This window comes from Mobula birostris, chromosome 2 (genome assembly GCF_030028105.1).
Source record: "Mobula birostris isolate sMobBir1 chromosome 2, sMobBir1.hap1, whole genome shotgun sequence".
Taxonomy (NCBI): domain Eukaryota; kingdom Metazoa; phylum Chordata; class Chondrichthyes; order Myliobatiformes; family Myliobatidae; genus Mobula; species Mobula birostris.
Genome location: NC_092371.1, coordinates 223187820 through 223215607, shown reverse-complemented (window position 1 = coordinate 223215607; position 27788 = coordinate 223187820). Strand labels below are relative to the sequence as shown.

Sequence of the window (27788 nt, the reverse complement as noted above, 5' to 3'; positions counted from 1 at the left end):
CAGGTTTATCATCACACATATATGTCATGATTTTTTTTGCGGCAGCAGTACAGTGCAATTCATAAAATTATTACAGTACTGTGCAAAGGTCTTAGGCAACTCTGCTATATATATGTGCCTAAGACTTTTGCACTGTCCTGTACTTGCTTTGGAGGCAATGCGGAGAAGATTGAATGAATTCTGGGATCAAGTGATTGACATATAAGGATAGGATAAGCAGTTCGGAGCTGTAATCATTGAAGATGGTTGACTGAAACATTTAACATTCTGAAGGGGATTGATAGCATGGCTATTTGGTTCCCTGTAGAGATCTAGAAATAATGGACATAGTTTCAGAATAGGATTAATAGCCCATTTTTAATAGTCCATTTAAAATAGAGAAGAGGTATTTCTTTGCTCAAAGGATCACGGTTGCCCAAAATTCTCACCCCAAGAGAGCTGTGGAGGCAGTGTCATTAAATATATTCATGACAGAGTTTGACAAGGATTTAAAATATAAGAGAGAATTGCACAGGAGGGAAACAGGCTCACTATCAATTACTACACTGATCCTACACTAATCCATGTTATTCACCTCACTTTCCCATCAGCACCTTGCCCCAAGACTCTACCACCGACCCACACACTAGGGAAAATAAATAGCAGCCAAGTAACCCACCAAACAAAGTCTTTGGGATGTGGAGGAAACTGGTGCACAGGGGAAACTCACACAGTCACTGGGGAAATGCGCAAATTTCAGACAGACGGCACTGGAGGTAGGGATTGAAACCCGGGTCAATAGAGCCAGCAGGTCCGCTAATTCCTTTACTGTGCCGCTCTGAAAGAGGAAGCAAGAAAGTTATGGTGAAGCCAAGATTTGATCAGCCATGATCTTGTTGAACAGTGAGGCAGATGCGAGGGGCCGATTACCTTATTCCTGGTGTTTTTATCGTCTGATATCATTCTCATTGCCAAGGATTTGCAGTTCATAGATCCTACACCATTCTTTGTTATCTCAGAATGCTTTCACCTGCCCTGAAAGCAATCTGAGATTTTAAAAAAAAAGCAGAATCCACACTAAGAATTAACTGATGTCCTGGTGAGAATTGACTTTCAGCTGCGATGAGGCTAAATTGTAACAAGGTGTCGAACTGCGATGTAGCTTAGTTTTTACATTTACATTATAAACTACTGTGACTGATTTCTAGATGAGTCATTGATCCACAGGGAAATGTTGCTAGACAGGGGATTTGTTTGGTTTCCAAGCAGTGTTTTATCTTTAATTGATAAGGAATCACGTCACATCATGTGCAAAAAATTATTAAAATGGCCATCCTGATCTTAATGCAAAGAAATCCCTCTACACAGTGTTTATTTAATGATTTGGACCCTTTTATGACAGTAATAGGGATGAGCTTCCCTGCCTGAAATGGTGTGTGTAGATGGAAAAGTAATCAGCACGTCCACTGGATCTAAGCAACAGGATGTGTGTTATAAAAGTAATTTCAAATCTCTAAAGAGGAGCCAGAAAGCAGCAGCTGGGGGAGAAAAGAATGCTTTTTGCATTCAATAACTGACAACTATCTAAAAAATGATGGGTCGTTAAAGATTTAACTTTAGCACCCTTAGATAATGGTGGTCTGTGTGGTCCATAACCGTGATGGCCTATTTGAGAAATTAACAGCAAGCACCGAATGGAAAAGAAGTCCATTCATTTAAAACAATACCAGGAATTGTTGGAATGAATCCATCTATCTTAATATTTAAGGTGGTGAATAGATGCTGGTTGAGCAGATAGCTTTATTACTATCACTGTTATTCCTTTGCTAAATTTCCCAGTGAACGAACAAAGCCTAACATTTGTTGAGGAAACACACGCATGGCTCAGGGTTTATTTATTATTTGGCAAGGGGAATCTTACATCACTTACTCCAGAGATAAAACTAGCCTGCATAGAAATGCCTGAATATTTTATCAGGAGTGGAGGGAATAGCTGGTAGAGCTACTGATACATAGCCCCAAGAGACTCAGCATCAACCTTGAACTTTGGTGCTGCCTGTGCAGAGTTTGCATGTTCTGCCTGTGACTGTGCGTGTTTCCTCCCATATTCCAAAGAGGTACAAGTTGATAGTTTAATAACGACTGTGAACTGCCCCTAATGTGCAGGTGAATAGTGGAATCTATGGGGAGTTGATAAGAATTTGGGGAGAATAAAACCATAAGATTGTTATCAGATTAGTGTGAATGTTTGGTGCAGATTCAGTTTTCTTGCTGTATCTCTCTGTCTTCCTCTGTGTGTAAACACCCATGGCTCTTTCCAAAAAGAATGTTGGTGGTAAGTCAGAAACTATTGAATTCTATATTTCATGCTCTTATGTGCTGTGGATATTGACCCTGTGCTGCTGGCGGAGGAGAGCAGATTGTTGCCGAATTTCTCTGAAAAATTGTGATTGTTTTTGGAACAAAGGCTTTAAAATTTAACAAATGATCCAAGATGTTAATGAAAGTTCAACAACATGTTTCCAAATCAGGTTGGTATGCAACTTGGGATAGAAGATGGTAGCTCTCCAGTTCCTGCTGCTTTTGTCCCTCAATGCAGCAGAGGCCATGCATTTCTGAGAGGCTGTAATGAATCTTGCAGTCAATGCACACAGTACTCTATCTGGCGTGGAAGAGGAGACAATTGTTTTTACCATAGTGGGTGGAGTCTGGTCAAGTGGATAGCTTTATCGAGAATATCCATTGCATTTTTCTGATGCTAAGCTTCCTTTTAGTCAACATTTTAAGTAAAGACATATACCTGGTTTTTATTTGGCAAGGTGTATTTGAAGGTTGACAAATGTTTACATCTGAGATAAAAATACTGTCTTAAACTTGCTACTTTAGCAGGAAACACCCTACTTCATTCAGGGAACTGTATTGGATGACATGGACCAAGTGTAGCCCAGTGAATTCACACCCTATGTAACTCTCACAGGGGGAGATTTCAAACACGGGCTGGGGTGGTGGTGGGAATGTTCTACTAATGCAAATCAGATGCAGGATATCGGAGGAGCCAATGAGCGTCCATCAGAGGTGGATACATATGTACAGAGGAACGAAGAGTAAGAGAGACAGAAAGCTACTGCTCCGATATGCGTCACATTCCTGGTTGGGGAAAGATCACGTGGCTGACATTAGTCCTAGTTTTCTTTGGTGTCTGACACTTTAAGTCTGAGCTTTGGTTTTTAGCAGGACCTGATCCGGAACACAGAAGACAGCACGTTCCGCCGTCTAATCAGCTAAGTAACACACAGTAGTCACCAGAAAAAGTTAAACAACAATAATGTATTTTTCTTTAAGGAGTTCGCCATTTGAAAACAATTTTACGGGTTCATTTCATAATTATCGGCTTTTAAATTTGTTCAGCTTGAAGAACTGAGATTATATGAAGTCAACTTTTCTCCCCCTCTTCTTCTGTAGCAGTTAGAGAGCTGAGTGAGGGAGTGTGAGCGCTGCCTGACATTTCATTCGATCCGCTCCCCTCGGCAGGGGTCGGCACGTTTGCATCCTTTTGTGAATTCAATTCGAGAATGCCGACCGCTCTCTTTGTCCCCCGGGAGTAGTTGCCCAGTCTGCCTGCAAATGACCAAGGAGAGGAGCCAACGCGAAAGGGGGTCAGAAATGGTTCAAGACAAGCTCTCTGTCCACAAGAAACGCGGGAATGTAGCGCCGGTGAACTGAGATACAGAAAGTTCAAACAATACCGAAGATGGTGACTGGGCAGCTCGATTCTTTTGAAAAGAGATCATTGGTAACAAAGGATTGCGTTCGGTGAACGGATTCCCGCTCCTGCTACTGCCAGTTATAACAGGATTTTGTAATCTTCAGGTGAGTTTCACGTTTCAAATGAAGTCTATATACAAATCTAAAACCTCTGCTCGCTATTCCTTTATGTCCCTGTCAGGGAGGCAGACTATTTAGCGCCCTGTACTCTGCTCGGAGAGGATACTGCAATCGGATGTCTTGCGGGGAGTAAGTGTTGTCATTGCAGGAGTGTGTTTCAATTCCATGGTATTTTACGGAATAATTAAGGAGAATCGCTGCTGTAAGTGTGCGGTAGGATCAGAGATTACAAACTGAAAGGCCATCGAACTGCCACTGCGAAGGCAAACTGCATTAGTACTTGTTGCAAATGTATACAACTGTGTCTGACTTCGAGGGGCGATGGGTGAAAAGAGACTTTACGGCTCCGACCTGAATAGTGGTACAAACGAAAATCTGGAGCTTTGAGCCCAGCCAGTTCTGATCCTTTAGCTAACAGCTAAAATAGGACGGTGTTACATTAAGGAACAATATATTGTTATCACATTTGATAATTTCCTTAAAGGGGCAGGATTAGCCCTATGGGCGTTTATAGAAATATGGGCATAGGCAGAGTGGTAGGAACTGACATTGTCTCAATTCCGTTATTGTCCGTGTCACTGAAAAGATGCATTTCTTATTGACTAACGTCTCAGACAAAGGAATCCCTTTTCTCGGAGTTGATCTTTGACCTGGGGTCTTTTTCCAGGTTAAAATCGATATTCCTCTTGCGTTGGGGCGTGAAAATTGGGGATCGAAAACACAGAAATAGAGAAATAATAAGGAAAACGAACTCCGGTTCGCGTTTGGCTTTAATAAGCTCACTCCAAATACAACAGAACCCCGTTACAGATCAGGATGGGAGAAGGCGTTGCTCTATCGTGCAACGTGAAGAAGATTGCCCACAAGTGATAGTCCGGGCACCAGAGCGGTCTCGGTCAATGTCACGGGCAGTGGAATGTTCGAACAATGCTTTGTGTGTCGATGCTACGGCTATGAACCATAATCTCAGACTAACTACAAAGAAAGATACAAATGATCAATATAGTCTCTTCCAGTTTATTCCGTTTCGGTCAGTCCTAGCACCACGTGGAATTCATCGCATTTGTTTCTGCTTAATGTTGCGCTGGAGTTTCAAACATTCGCATTCCTGGGGAGAAATGTCCAGTTAATTCCTGTCTCAATGGGCGCTGTTGACTTCATTCCTTTGTCAGTCCATCACTTCACATGCTGTCAAAGACAAATAATCGATGATAGCCTCCCTCCCTCGGTGTTAGGAGCGATATTTTCACCAGAGGCAGAACTATGATACATTTACCTCTCTACCATCGTCTGACTGGAATTGCTGAGAAATAGCCAGAATACCTCCTGGAATGATTTCTCTTTACACCCTGGGTAGTTATCAATGTTTAAGATTCAGTGTTATTATGAATGACATTGCTACATTAATTCAAAGACGTGATTAGCAATTCTAGATAGTGTATAATACTTTAAAGAGGAAGAGATTTAAAGCAAAGCTGAGCAGGAAATGGAGTTCGACATATTTCGGTTCCTAGATTGTATTCTCACAAAGGGCTGGCCGTTCAGCACCAAGAAGAGAATGACTTTCTTCACCCAGAGAGAAGGGAATCTTTGGAATTTACCATCTAAAAAGGCTGTGGAGGCCCTGTTACAGAGTATATTTAGGACAAATAAATTCTATAAGCACATCAAGGGATAAGAGGTAAAAGATAAGTCATGATCCTGCCTGATATCAGAATAAGACTGAGGTGAATAATCTACTCCCGCTTTAGTATCAAGTACTTAATTGAACCATTACATTAGTTAATCAAATTACTAAATAGTTTCCTAATGGGCTATGGCATTTTAAACATGGATTAGTGTGCACAAACTTTTTCCAATAGGAGTCTATGAGTAATATTTATGCTTTGTTCTCAAAAAAAGTGGTTCTCATACAGTGCAAATGTAAAAGAATGCATCTTCCACATGCCTTTATATTCTTATAGGGTTGGGACATCTATTTCAAGATCAAGTTGGCCCTTCGCTTCCTGTGATATACAATCCTGCTTCAGCCAAAAAACTCAAATTTATTGCAGTTTTCCTTTCCAGTGTTCTGTTCAAAGTTTAATGTAAGTTTATTATTAAAGTACATACTATGTCACCATACACAATCCTGAGAATCATTTTCATGTGTGCATACTCAGTAAATTCAATATTGAATTGAATTGACTTTATTTGTTACATCCTTCACATACATGAGGAATAAAAATCTTGACGTTACGTCTCCATCTAAATGTGCAATGTGCAGTCATAGTATTTATAATAAATTATAATAAGTAGAACAATCAATGTAATATAGAGTACACTCAAATCAGTGTGAGTTCATCAGTCTGATGGCCTGGTGGAAGAAGCCGACCCAGAGCCTGTTGGTCCTGGCTTTTATGCTGTGGTACCGTTTCTCGGATGGTAGCAGCTGGAATAGACTGTGGTTGGGATGGCTCGGGTCCCCAGTGATCCTTCGGGCACTTTCTACACACCTGTCTTTGTAATTGTCCTGAATCATGGGAAGTTCACAACTACAGATGTGCTGGGCTGTCCGCACCACTCTCTGCAGAGCCCTGCATTTAAGGGAGGTACAGTTCCCATACCAGGCAGTGAGGCAGCCAGTCAGGATGCTGTCAATTGTGCCCCTATTGAAAGTTCATGGGATTTGAGGGCCCATAGCAAGCTTCCTCAACCGTCTGAGGTGAAAGAGGTGCTATTGTGCCTTTTTCACCACACAGTGGTGTGTACAGACTACGGGAGGTCCTCGGTGATGCGGATGCTGAGGAACTTGAACCATAATAGAATCAATGAAAGGCTGCACCCACAGGAAAGATTGTCAACCAGTGTGCAAAAGACAACAAACTGTGCAAATACAAAAATAAATAAAAATAATAATAAATAAGCAATAAATATCAAGAACATGAGATGATAAAAGTGAGTCCATAGGTAATGGAAACAATTCAGTGATAAGCAAGAGAAGTTGAGTGAAGGAGTCCCCTTGGGTACAAGATCTGATGGTTGAGGGGTAATAACTGTTCCTAAACCTTGTCTTGTGAGTCCTGAAGCTCCTATATTTTCTTCCTGATGGCATCAGTGAAAAGAGAGCATGACCTAAGTGGTGGGGCTTCCTGATGACGGAACCTGCTTTCCTGCACCAATGCTGCATGTAGATGTGCTCTGTGGTGGCATTACCTGTGATGGACTGGACTGTATCCACTACTTTTAGTAGGATTTTCACTTCAAGGTCATTGGTGCTTCCAAACCAGGCAGTGACGTAGCCAGTCAATATATTCTCCACCACATATCTATATAAGTTTGTCAAAGTTTTAAGTGTATCTTCACAAACTTTTAAGGAAGTAGTGGTTCATATTTGTATATTTGGCCAGTCATTACAATTAAAGATATAGAATCAGCATCTGACAAAATAGACTGTACTGAGAGAATTTACTCAAAAATCTTCTGTTCACATGACCTATTATTCTGGCCATTATTAAAGTGACATGTTGGATTGATAGTTTCAACAGTAGCAGATTGTGATTTGAGAAAAGGGCAAACTAATATTTACACAGAAGTCTGAAGTTGGGGAAAAAAGCAGTACTTGCTCACATTTTCAGCATTTTATTTCCAAGCATGTTCCCAGGTTAAAATAATCAAAGACGAGAATGGCGAATGAAAGCTGATTATTTCCAATAGTGAAAGAGACTTTGGTACTGTATTAAATGAAAGAGATTTGGAACTAAAGAGAGCAAACAGATTTTTTTGCATGAAGTTTTGTGGAAATTGGTTTTGGACACAGTGACTGAGGCAAAAGCATGTCAATATTGAAGATTAAATTTTGACAAAGCTGAGGGACTAGATACATGAGAACAAAAGTTGTAGGGCCGTAACAGTGCTCTTGTGAAAAGCCGACATATTTATTGGGCCAAATTTTTTTCTGCTCATGCTGCATCAATTCTATTATTCTCAGAAAATGGTTAAAGGGAACATAAGAACAGGGTAGATAAGCATGATTAAAGCTATTTACTCTAGTGAAGGATATCTACTAAATGGATTGATCAGACAAGCCTCAGAAAGGTCCTTGCTTTTGCAGTTACCATGTCTATTTCTATTAAACACTAATTGTAAAATATGACCAAAACCACAGATACACAGCTGTCAATTTGAAAATTCCCCATTTTTCAAAACTTGCAAAATTTCTCATCCTTAATGCTCTTGAAAAGAAAAATGTTCCAACTCACTTTCCATCATTCCATTATGACTGATTTATTATCCCTCTCAACCTCATTCTCCTGCCTTACTAATCAAGAACGTATTAAACTCTCATTTAAATATACCCAATGACTTGGCCTCCACAGTCTTCTGAACTCGATAGATTCACCACCCTTTGGCTAAAGAAGTTCCTCCTCATTTCCGATCCTTCTATTCTGAGGTTGTGTCCTTTGATCCTAGACTCCCCTACCACAGGAAACAAGATGCCATAGGATATAGGAGCAGAGTTAGGCCTTTTGGCCCATCGAATCTGCTCCATCATTTCATCATACCTGATCCAATTTTCCCCTCAGAACGGATCTCCTGCTTTCTCCCCATATCCCTTCATGCCCTGACAAATCAAGAAGCTATCAATCTCTGCCTTAGATGTACATAAAGACTTGGATTCCACAACTGGTTGTGCCAAAGAATTCCACAGATCCACCGATCTCTTGCAAAAGAAACCCCTCCTTATTTCTGTCCTAAAAGGAACCCCCTCTATTCCAAGGCTGTGTCCTCTGGTCTTAGACTCTCCCACCATAGGAAACATCCTCTCCACATCCACTGTATCAAGGTGTTTCACCATTTGATAGGTTTCAATGAGGTCAACCCCCATTCTTTTGAATTCTAGTGAATACGGGCCCAGAGCTATCAAATACTCTTCATTTAATCCTGGAATCATTTTCGTGAATCGGATTTGAACCCTCTCCAGTTTCAGCACATCCTTTCCAAGACTTGGGGCCCAAACCTGCTCACAATACTCCAAATGAGGCCTCACCCATGCTTTACAAAGTCTCAGTATTACATTCTTTCTTATATATTCTAGTCCTCTTGAAAGGAATGCTAATATTGCATTTGTCTTTCTCACCACAGACCCAACCTGCAAATTAACTTTTAGGGAATCCTGCACAAGGACTCCCAAGTCCCTTTGCACCTTGGGTTTTTGTATTTTCTCTCCTTTTAGAAAATAGTGAACCCTTTCATTTCTTCTACCAAAATGCATGACCATACACTTCCCACATGGCCATTTTTTGCCCATTCTCCTAATCTGTCTTAAGTCCTTCTGTAGCCTCTCTACTTCCTAAAAACTACCTGTCCCTCCACCTATCTTTGTATCATCTGCAAACTTTGCTACAAAACCATCAATTCCATCGTCCAAATTATTGACAAATAATGTCATAAGGATCAGTCCCAACACAGTCCCTTGTGGAACACCATTAATCCCCAGCAGCTAACCGGAAAAGGCTCCCTTTATTCCCACTCTTTACTTCCTGCCAATCAGCCATTGCTTTAGCCTTAATAGAATCTTTCCTGTTATACCATGGGTTCGTAACTTGTTAAGCAGCCTTGTGTGTGGCATCTTGTCAAAGGCCTTCTTAAAATTCAAATACGCAACATCAACTGATTCTCCTTTGTCTATCCTACTTGTTATTTCTTCAAAGAATTCCAACAGATTTGTCAGGCAAGATTTTCCCTTAAGGGAAACGATGCTGACTATGGCCTATTTTATCATGTGTCTTCAAGTACCCTGAGACCTCATCCTTCATAATCAACTCCAACATCTTCCCAACCACTGAGGTCAGACTAACTGGCATATAATTTATTTTTGACTGCTTCTTCCCTTCTTGAAGAATGGAGTGATATTTGCAATTTTCTAGTCTTCCAGAACCATTCCATAATCTAGTGATTCTTGGAAGATCATTACTAATGCCTCCACAATCTCTTTAGCTACCTCTTTCTGAAAGCTGGGGTGTATACCATCTGGTCCAGGTGACATCTGTCTTCAGACCTTTCAGTTTCCCAGGAATCTTCTCTCCAACTTCATACACTACTTCCACCATACTAGTGTCTTCCACAGTAATGCAAAATACTTACTCAGTTCACCCACCATTTCATTGTCTCCCCTACTACATCTCCAGCATTGTTTTCCAGAGGTCTGATATCCACTCTCACCTCTCTTTTACACTTTATGTATCTGAAGAAACTTCTGGTATCATCTTTAATATTATTGGCTTGCCTGCTTTCATATTCCATTTTTACTTTCTTAATGACTTTTTAGTTGCCTTTTGTTGGTATTTGAAAGCTTCCCAATCCTCTAACTTCCCACTAATGATTGCTCTATTATTACCTCTCTTTGGCTTTTATGTTGGCTTTGACTTCTCTTGTTAGCCACAGTTGTGTCGTCTTTCCTTTAGAATACTTCCTCCTCTTTGGGATGTATATATCCTGTGCCTTCTGAATTGCTTCCAGAAAATCCAGCCATTGCTGCTCTACCATCATCCCTGACAGTTTTCCTTTCCAATTAATTCTGGCCATCTCCTCTCTCATACCTCTGTAATTCCCTTTACTCCACTGTAATACTGATACATCTGACTTTAGCTTCTCCTTCTCAGATTTCAGGGTGAATTCGATCATATAATGATCACTTATCCCTAATGGTTCTTTTACCTTAAGCTCCCTAATCAATTCTGGTTCATTGCACAACACCCAATCCAGAATAGCTGATCCTATATTGGGATAATGATGAAACTTGTTGGTTCTACTATCATTCATTAGTGAGTTAACAACCAATTTTAACAAACACCCAGCAAACTTAACATCTTTTAAAAGTGTCTCTTCACTCTTCCTATCCCATTACTTAGTACAATCCACATTTTGTCCAGGTATGTCGCAAGGTGATTAGTCAACCATTTAGTTCCTGAAAACTGCTATATAATGAAACAACAGATAGCATAATGATTGTGCAGCAGTTTCCCATCACTTTCTATATGAAACAATTTGACGTCCATGTACTCATATCGCTCGTATGCCTTGTTGGTAACTAAGCGGAAGGCAAGTATTTCTTTGATTGTCATGTTGCACTACTATCACAATTATGACTTCTCTTGAGACTCTTAACGTAATAAACACATTAACTATTTACAATTGCATTAGAAGTACTTAAATTGCAAAAAAATAATAAACACTAATGATGTCAGTAAACACAGCTTAATCCTATCTTTGAATCATGGACAGAGATTTAAGCAATGCCTATTGAGAGCGCTGTTTCCATGGTGGCCTTAATAAACTTTCATTATTTAAACAAATTTAATAAGAACTTGGTGGAAGTGGGATTAGTTTTATTGCCACTATGCATGTCTTTAATTGTTGTAAATATGAAGTTACACAGATCTTTTGCCTCCTGTAACCATTGACAAAAGTTCAGCTGCCATTCTGAAATTGTCCTGTTCTTGACATTCAAGGAAGAAGACAGTGCAATGATAGCTACAGGGGGTGTAATAACGGGGCTGGCAGCTCTGAAGAGACAGGACTCTGCCAGATCGCAGCATCCTCACCTTCCTCCTGCGTCTTCTGCGCCAGAGAAGAGGAGAGTCAAACGCAAGCCCAAAGCTGATGTTGTTGTCGTCAGAGGCAAAATTAGACTCTATTCCCCATCAGGGTTTTTCCTTTTCCTTGGAATTTTAATTTTGATGGTTGGGATCGCAATGGCTGTTCTTGGTTATTGGCCACAGGAGGTAGATAAGAAACATCCTGTGACTTCCAAATCTGGAGTGCTCAGTAATGGGTCTCATGTAATATCAGACCATGCCGGAGTATTAGTGGAATTTTTTGAGCAGCACTTACACTCCGACAAAATGAAAATGATTGGCCCTTTCACCATGGGGATAGGGATTTTCATATTTATTTGTGCTAATGCCATACTGCATGAAAATAGGGACAAAGAAACAAAAGTGATACACATGCAAGATATTTATTCTACTGTCATTGATATCCATAGCCAAAGAATTAAAGAGCAAAGACATATGAATGGGGCTTGGATTGGCCACGCTGGGGATCCCGATATTAAATGTTATGACAACCAATGTACTGCTAAATTGGCTGCAAATGTATTGCTCTCATTGTCTGGATCATCTAACGAAAGAATTGTTGCAATGAAATGGAACTCTTGTGATGAAGAAGATGGACCACCCAAGGAATTTACTACACTTTTACATCCCAAAACCCCATCAGCATCAAGCTCCATGTATCGGCTGCAGCCTGAAACTCAGAGAGAGAAAAATAGCAATTCTAAGAAGTGTGAGACCAAATCTATTGTTTCATCGTCTATCAATGCGTTCACACTCCCTGTTATTAAACTCAACAACTGTGTAATCGATGAACCTGAACTTGACAATATCACAGAGGATTCTGAGCTGAGTAAAGGAAGGGTGAAACACTCCTCCATGGCTTCCTTAACGGTACCGTCAACTGATACCAGTGACTCTTACAAACCACCTAATCCACGCCTGTTAAGAAGCAACACCACTGCAACAGGTGGAAACCCACCCAATTCACCTTCTGAGACATCCACGGGGATATTTCTATCACCAGGCATTCCCAAGAAAGAGTTTGGATCAAACACTTCCCTCCACATGCTGTCCTGTCACTCCAAGTCCTTGGACTTGGAGAGAGGCCCCTTAACACTCACAGTTCAGACCGAGCAAAGAAAGCATCCAAGCTGGCCGAGGCTCGACCGTAGTAACAGCAAGGGTTATGTGAAACTGGAAAATAAAGAGGATCCTATGGACACACTACCTGTGCCACAGACCTCTGCAAAGGGTGGCTATACAAATAAAGAGAAATTACTAATGATCTCAAGATCTCATAATAATCTAAGTTTTGAAAACAATGAATTTTTAGATAACAAGTTAAGACATGGAGCTTCGGAAACAAGGTTTTGAAGGAGTATCGATTTCTACCAAGTGTTTATATTTTAAGCTAATTTAAGAAACGTATTTGCGAGAAGTGCATGTCTATTTTAAAGAGAGCTTATTTTCAGTACAAATAAGGAATATTTGTAGATGGTGATCTGAACTGGCACCCTAAGTTCAATTTTTTTCCCATGTTGGTCAGGAGCATTGTTGACATATTTTATGCTGTGTTTGTTAGTTCTGCATAAACCAACTGCTCAGGTATTGATGGAGTACAAGTCTTAGTCCAGTCTGACAATAACACAGAACAAGATTTACCTTCAGTTTATCCTCCATCCGTGATGGATAGGCAAAACTTATCTTTGAAGTTCAAGTGGTGTTAAATCTACAATAAGTATTATTCTAATGAAGGTGTATGAACATTGATTGAATGATAAATTGGGATGCAGGCATTTGTATTTCCAGTACAGAATTTGAGCCTGTACATTTCATGGCAATTACCAATATTTTGCTATAACCCCATATTAATGCCTGCAACATACATTTTGTTATTTTTTAAATAAAAATAAAATGTGTATAGCATACGAATTTTTTGTGTTTCTATTTTATCAATCATTGATCACATGTACATGGTGGTAACAATTTCCGCAGTAAAATCACCAGCAAGAATGGAACCGGCCAAGAATGGAAAGTTAGGATTTGTGAAGGTTGCCTATTGTTTCTGTTATGTTTTATAACTTCAAAACATTAAAGTAATTCAAAGGAAGATGCAGGGAGTCCGAAAATGCGAGTGTAACTTTGTGTTTACTTTAAGCAAGGCACGCACATATCACATGGCAGCATGATGCCATACGAATACAATTAGCTTTACTCAGTTCCTGGCATAATAAAGAAACCATTCGTTTTCAGAGTTCAAAGTAAATTTATTATCAAAGTACATATATGTCACCATATACAACCCTGAGATTCATTTTCTTGCAGGCATTCTCAATAAATTCATAATAGAATAATAACTATAATGGAATCAATGAAAGGGTACACCAACCTGGGTGGTCAGCCATGTGCAAAAGATAAACTTTGCAAATACAAAAAGAAAGAAAGAATAGTAATAAATATTGAGAACATGAGATGAAGAGTCCTTGATAGTGATAAATAAATAAGCAATAAATATTGAGAATATGAGATGAAGCGTCCTTGAAAGTGAGTCGATTTTAAAGTAATTGCGCTACTTACCTATTACAAAATTCAGCTGTTTAAAATAAGCCCCACTACTAATTTATTTTTCCTCCCATTCCTTTGCAAAAATGCACAATCTATACCTGATGTGGTACCACTAACAGAACAAAATGTGATCTGATACAGAAGGTGACTTGTATCTTGTATCTTCAATTATATGTACACAGCTGGGCAGTTACCTGACAATGATGGCAAAGACATGCCTTCATAAACCTGTGTTGAACAGGATGGCAGTTGCAATTGCTGACAACACTGTTGAAATCAAGGTAAACCTTGCCTATCCAAATTTCAAAGTTCAAAGAAACTTCAGTATCAAAGTACTTACAACATATGTCACCTAACCCTGAGATTTATTTTCCTGTGGCTATACTCAGCAAATCTATAGAATAGTATATACAATAGGGGATCAATGAAAGACCAACCAGAGTGCAGAAGACAACAAACTGTGCAAATGCAAGTATAAATAAATAGTAATAAATAACAAGAGCATGAGATAAAGAGTCCTTAAAATGAGATCATTGGCTGTGGGAAGATCTCAATGAATGGGCAAGTGAGCATAGAGACTGATAGTTGAGGGGTAGTAACTGGTTTTGAACCTGGTGGTGCGAGTGTTAGCTAGTTTCAAGAATATCTACATTGTCAGTCAATTTTCTGCCAAGAGCTGCATCAACCGAGTGACTGATGCATTGTTGGGAAGATCCGGCACCTTCATCTGCAACACCATAGTGTCAAACTTCCTAAATTACTGTGAGTTGTCTAATGTGAGCAAAGCCATTTGTTTAATCAATTGCTGTCTATAATCTGGGATCACCATTTACTCAGATCACTGATGCTCTCAAACGCACTATGCATAGTTGTCTCCTTTAATGGCTACAATCCAAAATTAAAATGCTGGAAATCTAAAATAAAAAGAGAACTGCACATCTGTGGAATAAAGAAACAGAGCTAGTGGTTCAGGTCAGTAACTCTTCGATGTTAATTCTTATTTTCTCTCCACAGTTGCTGTCAGAATCAAGTTTTTATTCCCTTTGTGGCTTAAATAGTTGTGCCATTGCTGGAGGGCCAGAGGATGCAGTTAAATATTGGCATGTTCAAGGTGACTCCCTGGTTGTTCTTGCAGGTCTGCAATAATAAGTACATCAAAATGCTACCTGTGGAGTTTCAAACAACATCATTTGCAGAATGTTTAGTGGCTTATTGTGATCCGAGAATAAGGAGAAAAAAAATGATGACAGCATTCAGCAAGTTATCAGGATTACAATGGAAAATACTCCGTTTTTCTATGCTAGCGTTTATGCTACAACTTAGATTCCTCCCATCCCTTTCATCTGCCTCATCAGCACAACAATTTGTTTGTTTCTTTATATTTTAGCTAGTAAAATTAAGATTAGAATATAGAACTCAGTCTGATTGCCAAGGTAATTTCTCCTGAAACCTCTACTGGATGTCATTAAATACTTAAATTTATAACCTAGTCTGAGATTCATTTTTGTGTGGGCATTCACAGAAACACTGTAGAATCAATGAAAGTCCACACCCAACAGTACAGACAACAAAATATGCAGAGTGAGGAAAAAAACACAAAATAATGTTAATACAATACTGTGCAAAAGTCATAAGAGCATGAGTGAGGAGCTTGCCCAGGTGGATCGGCGGGCAATACTGGTGGGGTTGACGGCACAGCAGAGATGGCTGAAGTTTCTGGGAATAGTTCACAAGGCGCAGGATAGATACGTCCCACAGAGGAAGAAGTTCTCAGATGGCAGGGGTAGAAACCGTGGCTGACAAAGGAAATTAAGGACTGCTTAAAACCGAAGGAAAGGGTATATAAATTAGCAAAAGCGAGTGGGAAGTTGGAAGATTGGAAAGCTTTTAAAATCCAACAAAAGGCAACTAAAAAAGCTATAAGAAGGGAAAAGATGAAATATGAGGGCAGACTAGCCAATAATATAAAGCAGGATACCAAAAGTTTTTTCAGTTATTTAAAGAGTAAAAGGGATGTGAGAGTTGATATTGGACCACTGGAAAATGATGCTGGTGAGGTATTAATGTGAGACAAAGAAATGGCAGATGAAGAATGGGTGCTTTGCATCTGCCTTCACTGTGTAAGACACTCTCAGTGTGCCAGAGGTCCGTGAGTGTAAGGAAACAGGCCTGAGTGCCATTGCTAAAACCAAGGAAAATGTGCTAGGCAAACTGAAAGGTCTTAAGATGGATAAGTCGCCTGAACTAGATGGACTACATCACAGAGTCCTGAGAGAGGTTGCTGAAGATGGATGCATTGGTCATGGTCTTTCATGAATCACTTGATTCTGGCATGGCCCTGGAGGACTGGAAGATTGCAAATGTCACTCCACTCTTTAAGAAGGGAGGAAGGCAAAAAAAAGGAAATTATAGGCCAGTCAGTGGTTCGGAAAGTGTTGGAGTCTATTATTAAGGATGAGGTTTTGAGGTACTTGGAGCCTAATGCTAAAATAAGTCAAAGTCAGCATGGTTTCTGCAAAGGGAAATCTTGCCTGACAAATCTGTTAGAGTTCCTCGAGGAAATAACGAGCAGGGTGGACAAAGGAGAGGCAGTGGGTGTCATTTTCTTGGATTTTCAGAAAGCGTTTGATAAAATGCCACACATGAGGCTGCTTAACAAGATAAAATCGTATGGTGTCACAGGAAAGATGCTGGCATGGATAGAGGAATGGCTGAGAGGCATGGGGCAGCGAGTGGGAATAAAAAGGGCCTTTTCTGGTTGGCTGCCGGTGACTAGTGGTGTTCCTCAGGGGTCGGTATTGGGAACGTTGCTTTTCAAATTGTTTGTCAATGATTTAGATAGTGGAATTGATGGCTTTGTGGCAATGTTTGTGGATGATAGGAAGATAGGAGGAGGAGTAGGTAGTGCTGAGGAGGCAATGCGATTGCAGCAGGACTTAAATTGGAAGAATGGGCAAAACAGTGGCAGAATAGAATACAGTGTTGGGAAATGTATGATAAAAGGAACAATAGCACAGACTATTATCTAAATGGGGAGAAGGTTCAAACATCAGAGGTGCAGAGGGACTTAGGACTCCTTGTGCAAGACTCCCAGAAGGTTAATTTGCAGGTTGAGTCTGTGGTAAGGAAGGCAAATGGAATGTTGGCATTTATTTCAGGGGGGAAGAGAATATAAAAGCAAGGAGATAATGGTCGGCCTTTATATGGCACTGGTCAGGCTGCACTTGGAGTATTGCCAACAACTTTGGGCCCTATATCTCAGAAAAGATGTGTTGTCATTGGAGAGAATCCAGAGGAGGTTCACGAGGATGATTCCGGGGGAATGAAGGGGTTAACATATGAGGAGCGCTTGGCAGGTTTGGCCCTGTACTCACTGGAATTTAGAAGAATATGTGGGAATCTAATTGAAATCTACCAAATATTGATAAGTCTAGATAGGGTGGATGTGAAGAGGATGTTTCCTGTGGTGTGGGTATCCAGAACTAGAGGGCACAACCTCAAAATTGAGGGGCAACCTTTTAGAATAGAGGTAAGAAGGGATCTTTTTAGCCAGAGAGTATTGAATCTGTGGAATGCTCTGCCACAGACTACAGTGGAGGCCAAGTCTGTGGGTATATTTAAGGCGGAAGTTGATAATTTCCTGATCGGTCAGGACATCAAAGGGTATGGCGAGATGGCAGGAGTTTGGGGTTGAGTGGGATCCATGATCAGCTATGATGAAATGGCAGAGCAGACTCAATGGGCTGGATGCCTAATTCTGCTCCTATGCCTTGTGGTCTTACGTTGTTAAGGCATATTCTGGAATTAAGGTGTATAGCAATATATTAACTTTAGCAACTAACTTCAGCCCACAATCTGAACGTGGACTGTAGATTAAACTTAAAATGCAGCACTAGACAATAGGTTCCTAGAGCTGTGCACAGCAGTTAATTGAAAAACCAGACAATGCTGATTACATCCATTTTGGATGTCTGGAGTGTGACTACAAAGAAGAAGGTATGGAAGTTACATGTTATTCAAAGGAAGCACTGTAGACACATTGTGAACTATAGAATTGTCCTTTGATCTTTAGCATATAAAATGTCACAGAATACTGGGTTGATCAGGCCTCTTTCTTCTGAGAGTGTCTCATTTTTGCTCAATAAAAGACTACTTCATATCTACCAGCTGCATCTCTCTGGTGATTTTCTTTACATTACAGCACATATATATAGTTGGGGTGCCTAAAACTTCTGCACAGTAATGTATATTGGTTAAAACTGAACCAATTGCTGAAGATCAGTAGTTTCATAATGACAGTGAATAGCATTAGTGATTTATTCAATGCATTAAATTAACTGAATTTTAATCCTCTAGTTGGAATTAAAACTTATGCTCCAACCTGCTGAACTTCCAGTCTAACCAGTACATGTTAAGACATTAACACTGAATCTCACTATAACTACAAGTAAGCAATTTGGAAAATTCTAAGATGGACTTATTAAAAGATATTTCAAATGTGCTCCAGATGACACTCACTCAGGGATTAGGACATCTTCATGGAGAGGTCAAAGCAATGAAGAGATATTGGGCCCTTTCAGAATTCTACCATGTTTCCAGAATCCATGAATTTTTTAGGTTTAAATGTTGAAAGGATGAGCTGAAAGTACAAGTTGTCTTACTTGCTTGTCATCAAATTCCTGTCCACCGGGACATTTTAAGTACCGTGCTAAGCCTGAAATGTGACTAATTTGAATTATTGAATACCTGTCTGATATTTCCAATCAACTAGGGTGAATTAAATCAGCAAATAAGGAATGCATTGAGACCCAAGAGACTGCAGATACTGCAGTCTGGAGCAACAAGCAATCTGCTGTAGGAAGTCAGATGGTCAAGAATCGTCTGGTGAGGTTAAGAAATTGTCGATTTTTGGGTCATCTAGGACATATTAAGCTCAATTGTACATTGAATGCAACATAATACTACTTTGAAGTACTTGGCTCTTTCTCAAAGTTACTTTTAAATTGACTTATTTGATCAGGTGTTTTCGTAATTTAGTGGCTCAGAACAAAAGCTTGTCTAAAATATATGTTTAGGTAATGCAGATCTACAGAGACAAAAGAATGTTCTGGAGGCATAATGGGCGCCAAGAATCTTTCAAACAGTACATACCGGCTTTCTTGCACAACAGCCGATATTCATACAGAACAATTAAAATCTGAACACTCCTTTATAAACCCAAGATACTCAATGAGAGATGGTCAAAGAAAGCTAAACAGACATAGGTCAGAGAAAAAAAGATGTTAAGGTGGGAGAGATTAGGGGTAACTTGTTCAGAACATCGAGTCAGGGTATTGAAAAGAGAAGAAAAGATAAAGATTACCTTTATTTGTCACATGTACATCAAAAGATCAGCAGAATCTGAGAGTGTGCTGGGGACAGCCCATAAGTGTCACATCACATCCAGAGCCACCGTAGCATGCCCACAACCTACTAGCCTAACCCTTACGTCTTTGGAATGTGGGAGAAAACCAGAGCACTCGCAGGAAACCCAAGCAATAATGGGGAGAACACACAAACTGCTTACAGACAGCAGCAGGAATTGAACACTGACTTTTCAGTTGCTGGTGCTATAAAGTATTACGGTAATTACTATGAAGCGTCCAGGAAACAAGGTTAAATTCAGAAGGATAAAGGCATTTGCTCAAATGATGGTTCAAAACAAACAGGACGGAAACTGTCATGAAATATGTTGTCTTTGTGGCAGCAGTACAGTGCAAAACATAATAATAGAAAAATCATGTACTATAATAAAATATATTGTCCACTCAGAAATCAGATGACAGAAGGGAAGCAGCTGTTCCTGATTCATTAAATATGTGCCTTCAGGTTTCTGTACCTCCTCCTTGATGGTAGCAATGAGAACAAGGCATGACCTGGGTAACGGGCATCCTTAATGATGGATGCCTCCTTTTTGAGGCATTTCTCCTTGAAGATGTCCACGGTACTGTGGAGGTTAGTGCCCGTGATGGAGCTGACAAAGCTAACAACTCTCTGAAGCCTCTTTTGATCCTATGCAGTCACCCCCCCACTCCCCCCTCCCCATACCAAACTGTGATGCAGCCAGTTAAAGTGCTCTCCACAGTTCATCTGTAGAAATATGCAAGTGTCTTTAGTGGCAGAGTGCTGAATCTGTGGAATTCTTTGCCACAGGCAGCTGTGGAGGCCAAGTCTTTGTGTATATTTAAGGCAGAGGTTGATAGATTCTTGGTTGGTCAGGGCATGAGGGATAGGGGGAGAAAGCAGGAGATTTTAGCTGAGAGGAAAAAAGATCAGCCATGATGAAATGGTAGAACAGACTCAACAGGCCAATTGGCCTATTTTTGCTCCTATGTCTTATGGTCTCATGGTCTATACCAAATCTTCTGAAACTCCTGATAAGATATAGCCAATACCATTTATAAAACAAAAACAACATTGACAGTGTTATTGCAGATCCATTATTTAGGAAACGGATAGTAATTTTGAATGTATTTCTGCCAATATTGATTTCCGTTCTAGTGCTATCACTGGGAAAAGGTTCTTGGTTAAGTTAATATAAGAAATATAATGTAATTACATTAATAAAATCTATTATAATGTAAGACTGCGACTCCCTTTGTCTGCTGGAAGCAAGGCTGTCAGGGACCTCTGGTTAAACAGTGCATGCTTGAATCAGAGGTCAATCATATTAATATACTCTGATCGCCTGAATTCCCTTTCACAAACAAAGCAATTCCCAAAAAGAATGCTAAAACCCTTTAGGAATCCCAGTGGATCAGGAATATCAAGCTGCTGCTGGCATTACCTTTCGTTTGCAACATTATCCCTCATCGTGTGACCTGTCAAATATTGAACTGGCTTGGATGGTCACATGATGCCCATATCCTACCACGGGCACATCATCAGATCTCAGCACTTCTGTTTGAGCTGTGCCTCTGCTTGGGAACACAATGTAACAGATACCAGGGAGTTAACATCTTTCCCCTTGTTTCAGTTATTATGAGCAATTAGGCTACAGCAGAAAATAAGTCACTTCCTATTTGCAGCCTGAAATATAATAATGACGACTGTTTTAAGCCAAGAACAACAGATTTACATTGCCTATCCGCTGCGCAGTATTTTCCCTTCCACATTTAGAAAGTAAACCAAATGAGGTTGAATTATTGAATTGTAACTGGCAATGGTATAAAAATATCTAAGGCTTCCTTAGCATATTCAACCCTTCTATAGCTGAAGTGAGATGTTATCTAAAAACGCAAGCATGTGGAAATCTGCAGATGCTGGAATTTCAAGCAACACACATAAAAGTTGCTGGGGGAACGCAGTAGGCCAGGCAGCATCTCTAGGAAGAGAAACGGCCTGAAACGTCGACTGTACCTCTTCCTAGAGATGCTGCCTGGCCTGCTGCGTTCACCAGCAACTTTTATGTGTGTTGCTTGAGATGTTATCTACTGCCTTTATGATAACCATAGATCAAGAAGCAGGTTGCTACTTTGTAGGCGAGGTTTATTTATTTATTGTGACACGGCACGTCTTCAAGCCGTGCCCTCCACCTATCCGCTGATTTAACCCTAGCCTAATCATGGGACAACTTACAATCACCAATTAACCTACTAATCAGTACCTCTGTGGGTTTGTGGGAGGAAAGTGGAGCACCCGGAGGAAACCCATGCAGTCACAGGGAGAGCGTACAAACTCCTCACAGGCAGCGGTGGGAAATTGAGCCCGGATTATTGGTTCTGTAAACCAGTACCCACTCTGCTACCATAGTCTAATTTAGGTTCAGAAATCCCATTCCATACCATTTACAATCAGAGATGTGTTGAGGGAGTGCTGGATTACTTACTGAGATGTCACGCTGAATCTTTTACAGATGGACATAAAAGATTTTATGGCACTAGCTCAAAGAAAAATGAGAAGATTTCATAATATTCCAGACAATATTTAACTGCCCGCCTAGATTATTAAAGTGTAGAATATCTGATCATTCTCAATTTGTTGTTTGTGAGAGAGTACTTCAACCAAACTGGCCACCACATTCCCACTAGAAAAATCGCTTTATTTGTACCACCTGAATTGTGAGACTCATTATGAAAGATGCTGCAAAATTGCAGGCCTATCTTCTAAGCAATGAACACCCTAAAAATTATTAAGTGCTTATTATTGAGGCAGACCCAAAAAAAATTTGTACAGTACTCACACATTACTTCTTTCAAGAGATGAATTCTATTCTTAGATGTAAACATTCCAGGCCAAGGAAGGAGGAGTTCATGAGCTGTTCAAAAAAGAAATCAGAAAAATTGAACAATTAATTTGATTCGTTTTGAAGAATTTGTTGATTTTTGAAGTGGCTTTGAAAAGGTAATATGATAGGTCAGTTTAGTGCCTCTGGTTGTAACTAAAAATATTTATTTCACAGCTTGTGAATACAATTGGCTTCTAATCGCCTCATTTACTCAATAGAGAAACTCTGTGATATTTGCATTTATCAACACCTTGGCTTAAAAGAAAGACCAACTTGTTTGGATGAGCAGTGTAAGAGCCAAGCCTTAATAGATTGCCAATTTATAGAGCTAGATTGCATATGTGCAGTTTAAAAAAGGCTGCACATTGCAAGTCACTTCAGGAATTCAAAATTACAGCAATGGAAACAAATTTTGGAAGCTGAATGCGATGTGCAGCTGTCACAATACTGGCTATTAAGTGCATGTGGTTAAGAATGAATATTCATCCCTAGGCCTTTTCCTGTCTACAAGTGTTCTTGATTATACTTTGTGGCCGTTCTCTCTGCCACTAAGGCCAAAATTCTGGAGTCAGGATCCAATGACATCATTCAACATCTTCACTGCAGCTTGTGGAGTCACTGACAAAGCAATTACTTCACTTGGAACTGTGGAACTGAGGAACATTATGGCTGTGCCTTGGGTGTCCACCTATCCCATGTGCCCAAAATCATTGCCTGCCTCTTTAGGAATTTTACTGATCCTAGCTCTGTCCTCCTCAATCCTGTGAGACCAATCTAGTCAAACTACTGAGGATATTCAGGCTTGCTATATTATTTCCCGCCACTTCCTTATATCTCAATATCCAATTTATGTGCAATAAAAGAACAAAATAAGTTTTGACCAGTTTGCATAAAGTTCTGATGGCTTGCAACAGCCAGTGAACTGAGAGTCATTGCAAAAAGAAGTGATTACTCCCCAAATATTGACAGTGGTAGGAGAATGGCCATGTTGTACTCAGTTCTAAAATATGTTTACATTGATTTCAATTCAAGCTGTTAATACTGGTCTCGCCTCTATAGGAAGCTCACTTGAATGAAATGCTTCTTCTGTCAGGTGACCTGGCTTATACATAGCTACATCTTGTTGAGGGAAATTGGAGCTCTTAATTGGATTTGTCAACTCACAATTCCTATATGATTAGGACATGCTTTTAGTCAGCCTTCATCCTGAAATATTAAGGCATCCGTTATTCTTGCGAGACCATGGATCTGCACCTGGAAAGTCTTCACTCTCCAGGGCGCAGGCCTGAGCAAAGTTGTATGGAAGACCAGCAGTTACCCATGCTGCAAGTCTCCCCTCTCCACGACACCGATGTTGTCCAAGGGAAGGACAAAGGCCAATACAGCTTGGCACCAGTGTCATCGCAGAGCAATGTGCCTTGCTCAAGAACACAACACGCTGCCTTGGCTGGGGCTCGAACTCCTGACCTTCAGGTCGCTAGTTGAATGCTTTAACCACTTGGCCACGTGCCCACACCCTGAAATATTGTATGTTTCTTTTCTACAGAGGCTGCCTAATTTGCCAGCTGAGTATTTTTGGTATTTTCTGTTTTTTTCCCAGATGTGCACCAATAGTTCTTATTTTAACTTCAGGCATTTTCTCCTGGTTAGTCTGTATCTAACTGAATTAAATTTTAACCAAAAAAAATCAAATCAACATGCAGTCACTGAAGACGATTGAACAGAAGAAACCCTACAACTCCCTTCCATTCTGGTTACCAAATGTTTCAAACATGTGTTGGGGATTTTAGCTGATTTGGGCTGAAGTCTGGATGACTAAAACAGAAAAGACCATACGAATTTATTAAAGGGATCAATTCCAATGCAGATAAAGGTACCGTACATATTAATTTTCTACTGATAATCTTTGCAATTAAGTAACAACATCAGGGCCTAAAATGTCAAACATAGTTTCAGTACTACACCATCAGAAAGTAACTTTTGTATGGAGTGAAATTTATTTCTGAGTTGCTTTGGATCATTCAGGAAATTCAGCCCAGTACTTCCAGGTTTGATCTGCGTGAGTTCATTTGATATTAATTCAGTATCACATGTGCATCAAAGACCTTTATGGAAGTTCTAATTCTCTGATGCTTTGGATAGGTGACCCACTCATACCCTTGACAACTAGAACCCCTCCCCCCATCCCAACCTTGCACAGATCTCTTCAGGCCTTAGTTGGCTGACCCATCCTCTCCAGCTCCCACCCCCATTCTTATCAGGCCTTTGGCAATTAGTCTTGCCCCTCAAATCTCAGAACCCGATCTTGGTTTTGGAAAGTAAAGTCTTCTTTCTACAGTCCCTAGGACATAAAGAAAAATATGTCTGCCACTGATGCCTGTCCAATATTTGTTGCTGTAAGCCTTTGCCCAAAGCAGATTGAGCAAGTACTTAGCAGAGTATACAACACTCTGGAAGGCCTCACTGAAATGGAAGATGAATTTAATTTCCTATCCTCAGTGAAGCTTCAATCTCAGACAGCACCATCCAAGTTATAGACAATTCCAATTTTTAACCTGGCTGTTTCCCTTCCTCAGTTAACTGATGTACAATTCACAGAAGGTTAGTGTTATCACGGAGTTTTGCAGAAGCAGCTGAATTGGTTGTTGAAGATCAAACAAACACCTGGTACTGTTGGATCTCAGAGGGGGATATCACGTTTGGATATTTTGAAAGTCAAGACTACAGGAGGAAGAAGCCTGAGGTCCATTAGGCAGTCCTCATTAGGGGGAACAGAGGTGGAGAAAGTCAGTAGCTTTAAATTCTCTGATACGTTAACGTCCGTGATGTCAGAGGACCAGCACATTAGGGTCATCACAAAAAAAGCATGAGAGTGCCCTACATTCTTAGAAGCTTGCATAGATTCTGCATGTCACCTAAAACTTTGATAAACTTCTATAGACACATGGTGGAGCGTGTCTAACTGCTTTCACCATGGCCTGGTATGGAAGCACCGGTGAGGGGAAACTTCTTCATTCAGGGGCTGGTGCAAGTATGGGATGAGCTTCCAGTGGAAATAGTCAAGGCAGGTTCAGTTGTTATATTTCCAGTAAGAGAAGTTTAGATTGGCACATGGATGGTGGAGTTTGAAGGGAGAAGGTCTGGGTGTAGGCAGAAAATCGGATCGGCATGGACTGGATGGGCTAAAGGGTCTGTTTCTGTGTTGTAGTACTCTGAGACTCTGTAAGACTGAGGCTCGTTAGAACCACCAAATCCTCTCACGCAGTATTACTGTGGCATGAACAGTCCATGTGGAAGAAACTGAAAGTTCCCTATGGAAAACCCTGGCACTCTGGACAATGTTTCTCACCCCCTGCATGCCAGCCCATCTGAACAGAGGAGCACTTTTAGTAATAGACTAAGTCAACTGCGCTGATCCAAAGAGCGTGATATGAGGTCATTCTTACCCTCCGCCATTAGGCTCTATGATGAGTCAACCTATAGCCGATTGACTCTCCAACCCCCATTAGACTGTTTGAAGAAACTTATTTTCGATTCCCTTTTACTTCTCTTCTAATATTTGTATATCCGTGCACTTGTAATGCTACTGTGACACAGTAATCCCCTTTGGGATCAATAAAGTATCTGTCTATCTATTACACTGGATAGGTGCCCCAGGCCTGGCACTACGCTTTCTTTTCCCTCTACACTGAGCTGCCCGACTGAGGCAGAAACTCCACCCAGACCTTAAAGCAATGCTAAACATAAGAAATCAACCAGAAAACAAACAATGGGGCGATCAGAAGTCTCATACCACTGAACTTCTTTATATGCCCATGAAGGTCTGCTTCCTGATGTTTGCCAATCAGCAACTTCAGTTACATACCATCATCCGGATACAAACAGCTCCCAGCAGCTTGGCCTGCTAGAACCCTGAAGAATAAAGGTGATTATCAATCTAAAAACCTTCACTGACTTTTTCAGTGTTATCCTTTTTTAATTTATTTAGAAATACAGCGAAGAAGAGGCCCTTCCGGCCCAATGAGGGGCACTGCCCATTTACCCACCTATTTAACACTAGCCTAATCGCGGGACAATTTACAATGGCCTATTAACCTACTGACTGGTATGCCTTTGGACTATAGAAGGAAATCAGAGCACCTGGAGGAAACCCACGTGGTAATGGGGAGAATATACAAACTCCTTACAGATGTGCCGGAATTAAGTTTCAAAAGTTTCAAAGGTACACTTAATGTCAGAGAAATGTATACAATATACATCCTGACAACACACATCAAAGTTGCTGGTGAATGCAGCAGGCCAGGCAGCATCTCTAGGAAGAGGTACAGTCGACGTTTCAGGCCGAGACATTTCAGGTCAGGACTGACGAAGGGTCTTGGCCTGAAACATCAACTGTACCTCTTCCTAGAGATGCTGCCTGGCCTGCTGCGTTCACCAGCAACTTTGATGTGTGTTGCTTGAATTTCCAGCATCTGCAAAATTCCTGTTGTTTGCGAATATACATCCTGAAGTGCTTTTTCTTCAAACTCCGAACTCCTAACACACCAATTTGTAATCGTGTCACACTAACTGCTGCACTACAGTGGAGACATCTACCAATGTAAAATAGAACTAGTGATACTCTCCTTAAATGATACAAGGTTAGGCTTAGTCTGTTTGCTGCTATGTGAGCCTTTGTGGATCAGTGACCATCTCAGGTATTTGTTTTATTCTCTAACCAGCTGTGAAGCTGGATTCTAGGCCATTTTACAGGGGACAAATCAAAGAGGATTTGACAGACCTGTAGGAAAACTGGTCAGCCATCCAACCTTGTTGGATATGCAGTGTGCTGTGCCAGAGTTTGATTCAGGTTCCTGCTCTTCTTCCTCTTCCCCTGTTTTCACCAAATTATTTCCAGCCCTGTACTGCGACTGTAAAAGGATTGGATGTCTTCCACTGAAAGGAAGGAACAGAGGAGCTGGATTGCTTGGCTGGTTTCACCTTGGATGAGGAAAAACTCTTCCCTGGCTGTATTTAATGAAAAATAAAAGTTAAACAGATACAGAAAATATTATTTTTGGAAAGATCATCAGACGATAAGTTTACTTGCAGGAGCACTGGGTCATTCAGTAGAAATATGCAAGTATAAATAAAACTTAGGCTGAACTTTGATTAAACTCAGATCCATGACATAATGTGGAATGGAGAGCGGGGAAGAGCCACTATGGTTGGAATTGAAGGTGGCTGGGTGTAAAAGAGAGGCAATGGATGGCGGTGTGTGCAAGTATATGCTGCAATCTGGATTGAATGCATTGAGATACAGTGTGAGCATGTGTATCAGGACAATGCAGCAGAGCTTAGTCCTCTGATGAACTACTTTGCCATTCAACAATGGCCTTCTGACTTTGGGAGGGGGAGGGGGGGTGCCTCTTTCTGGGAGCTATCTTGGGATGTTAGCCAAATCTGTTGCTTGGTTACCCTATTTCAAGGCTTATTGTTTGGTTTTAATGTTCATT

General features: G+C 40.5%; 1 protein-coding gene across 3 annotated transcripts in view; it reads left to right on the top strand.

Annotated features, from left to right (window-relative positions):
• The first annotated feature begins 3105 nt into the window (after window positions 1–3105).
• The window catches only part of tmem200a (transmembrane protein 200A), a 60038-nt gene continuing 35355 nt past the window's right edge, over window positions 3106–27788 (top strand). Inside the window, exons 1-3 of one of the 3 annotated variants that reach the window (XM_072251535.1) lie at window positions 3106–3849; window positions 5829–5951; window positions 11358–13394. In XM_072251535.1, the coding sequence (XP_072107636.1) occupies window positions 11373–12836 (1464 nt within the window). In that variant the 5' untranslated portion in view covers window positions 3106–3849; window positions 5829–5951; window positions 11358–11372 and the 3' untranslated portion in view covers window positions 12837–13394. Of the gene's footprint in view, window positions 3850–5828; window positions 5952–11357; window positions 13395–27788 lie in introns of those variants that run through there. The other 2 variants (XM_072251534.1, XM_072251536.1) reach the window with 2 other exon arrangements.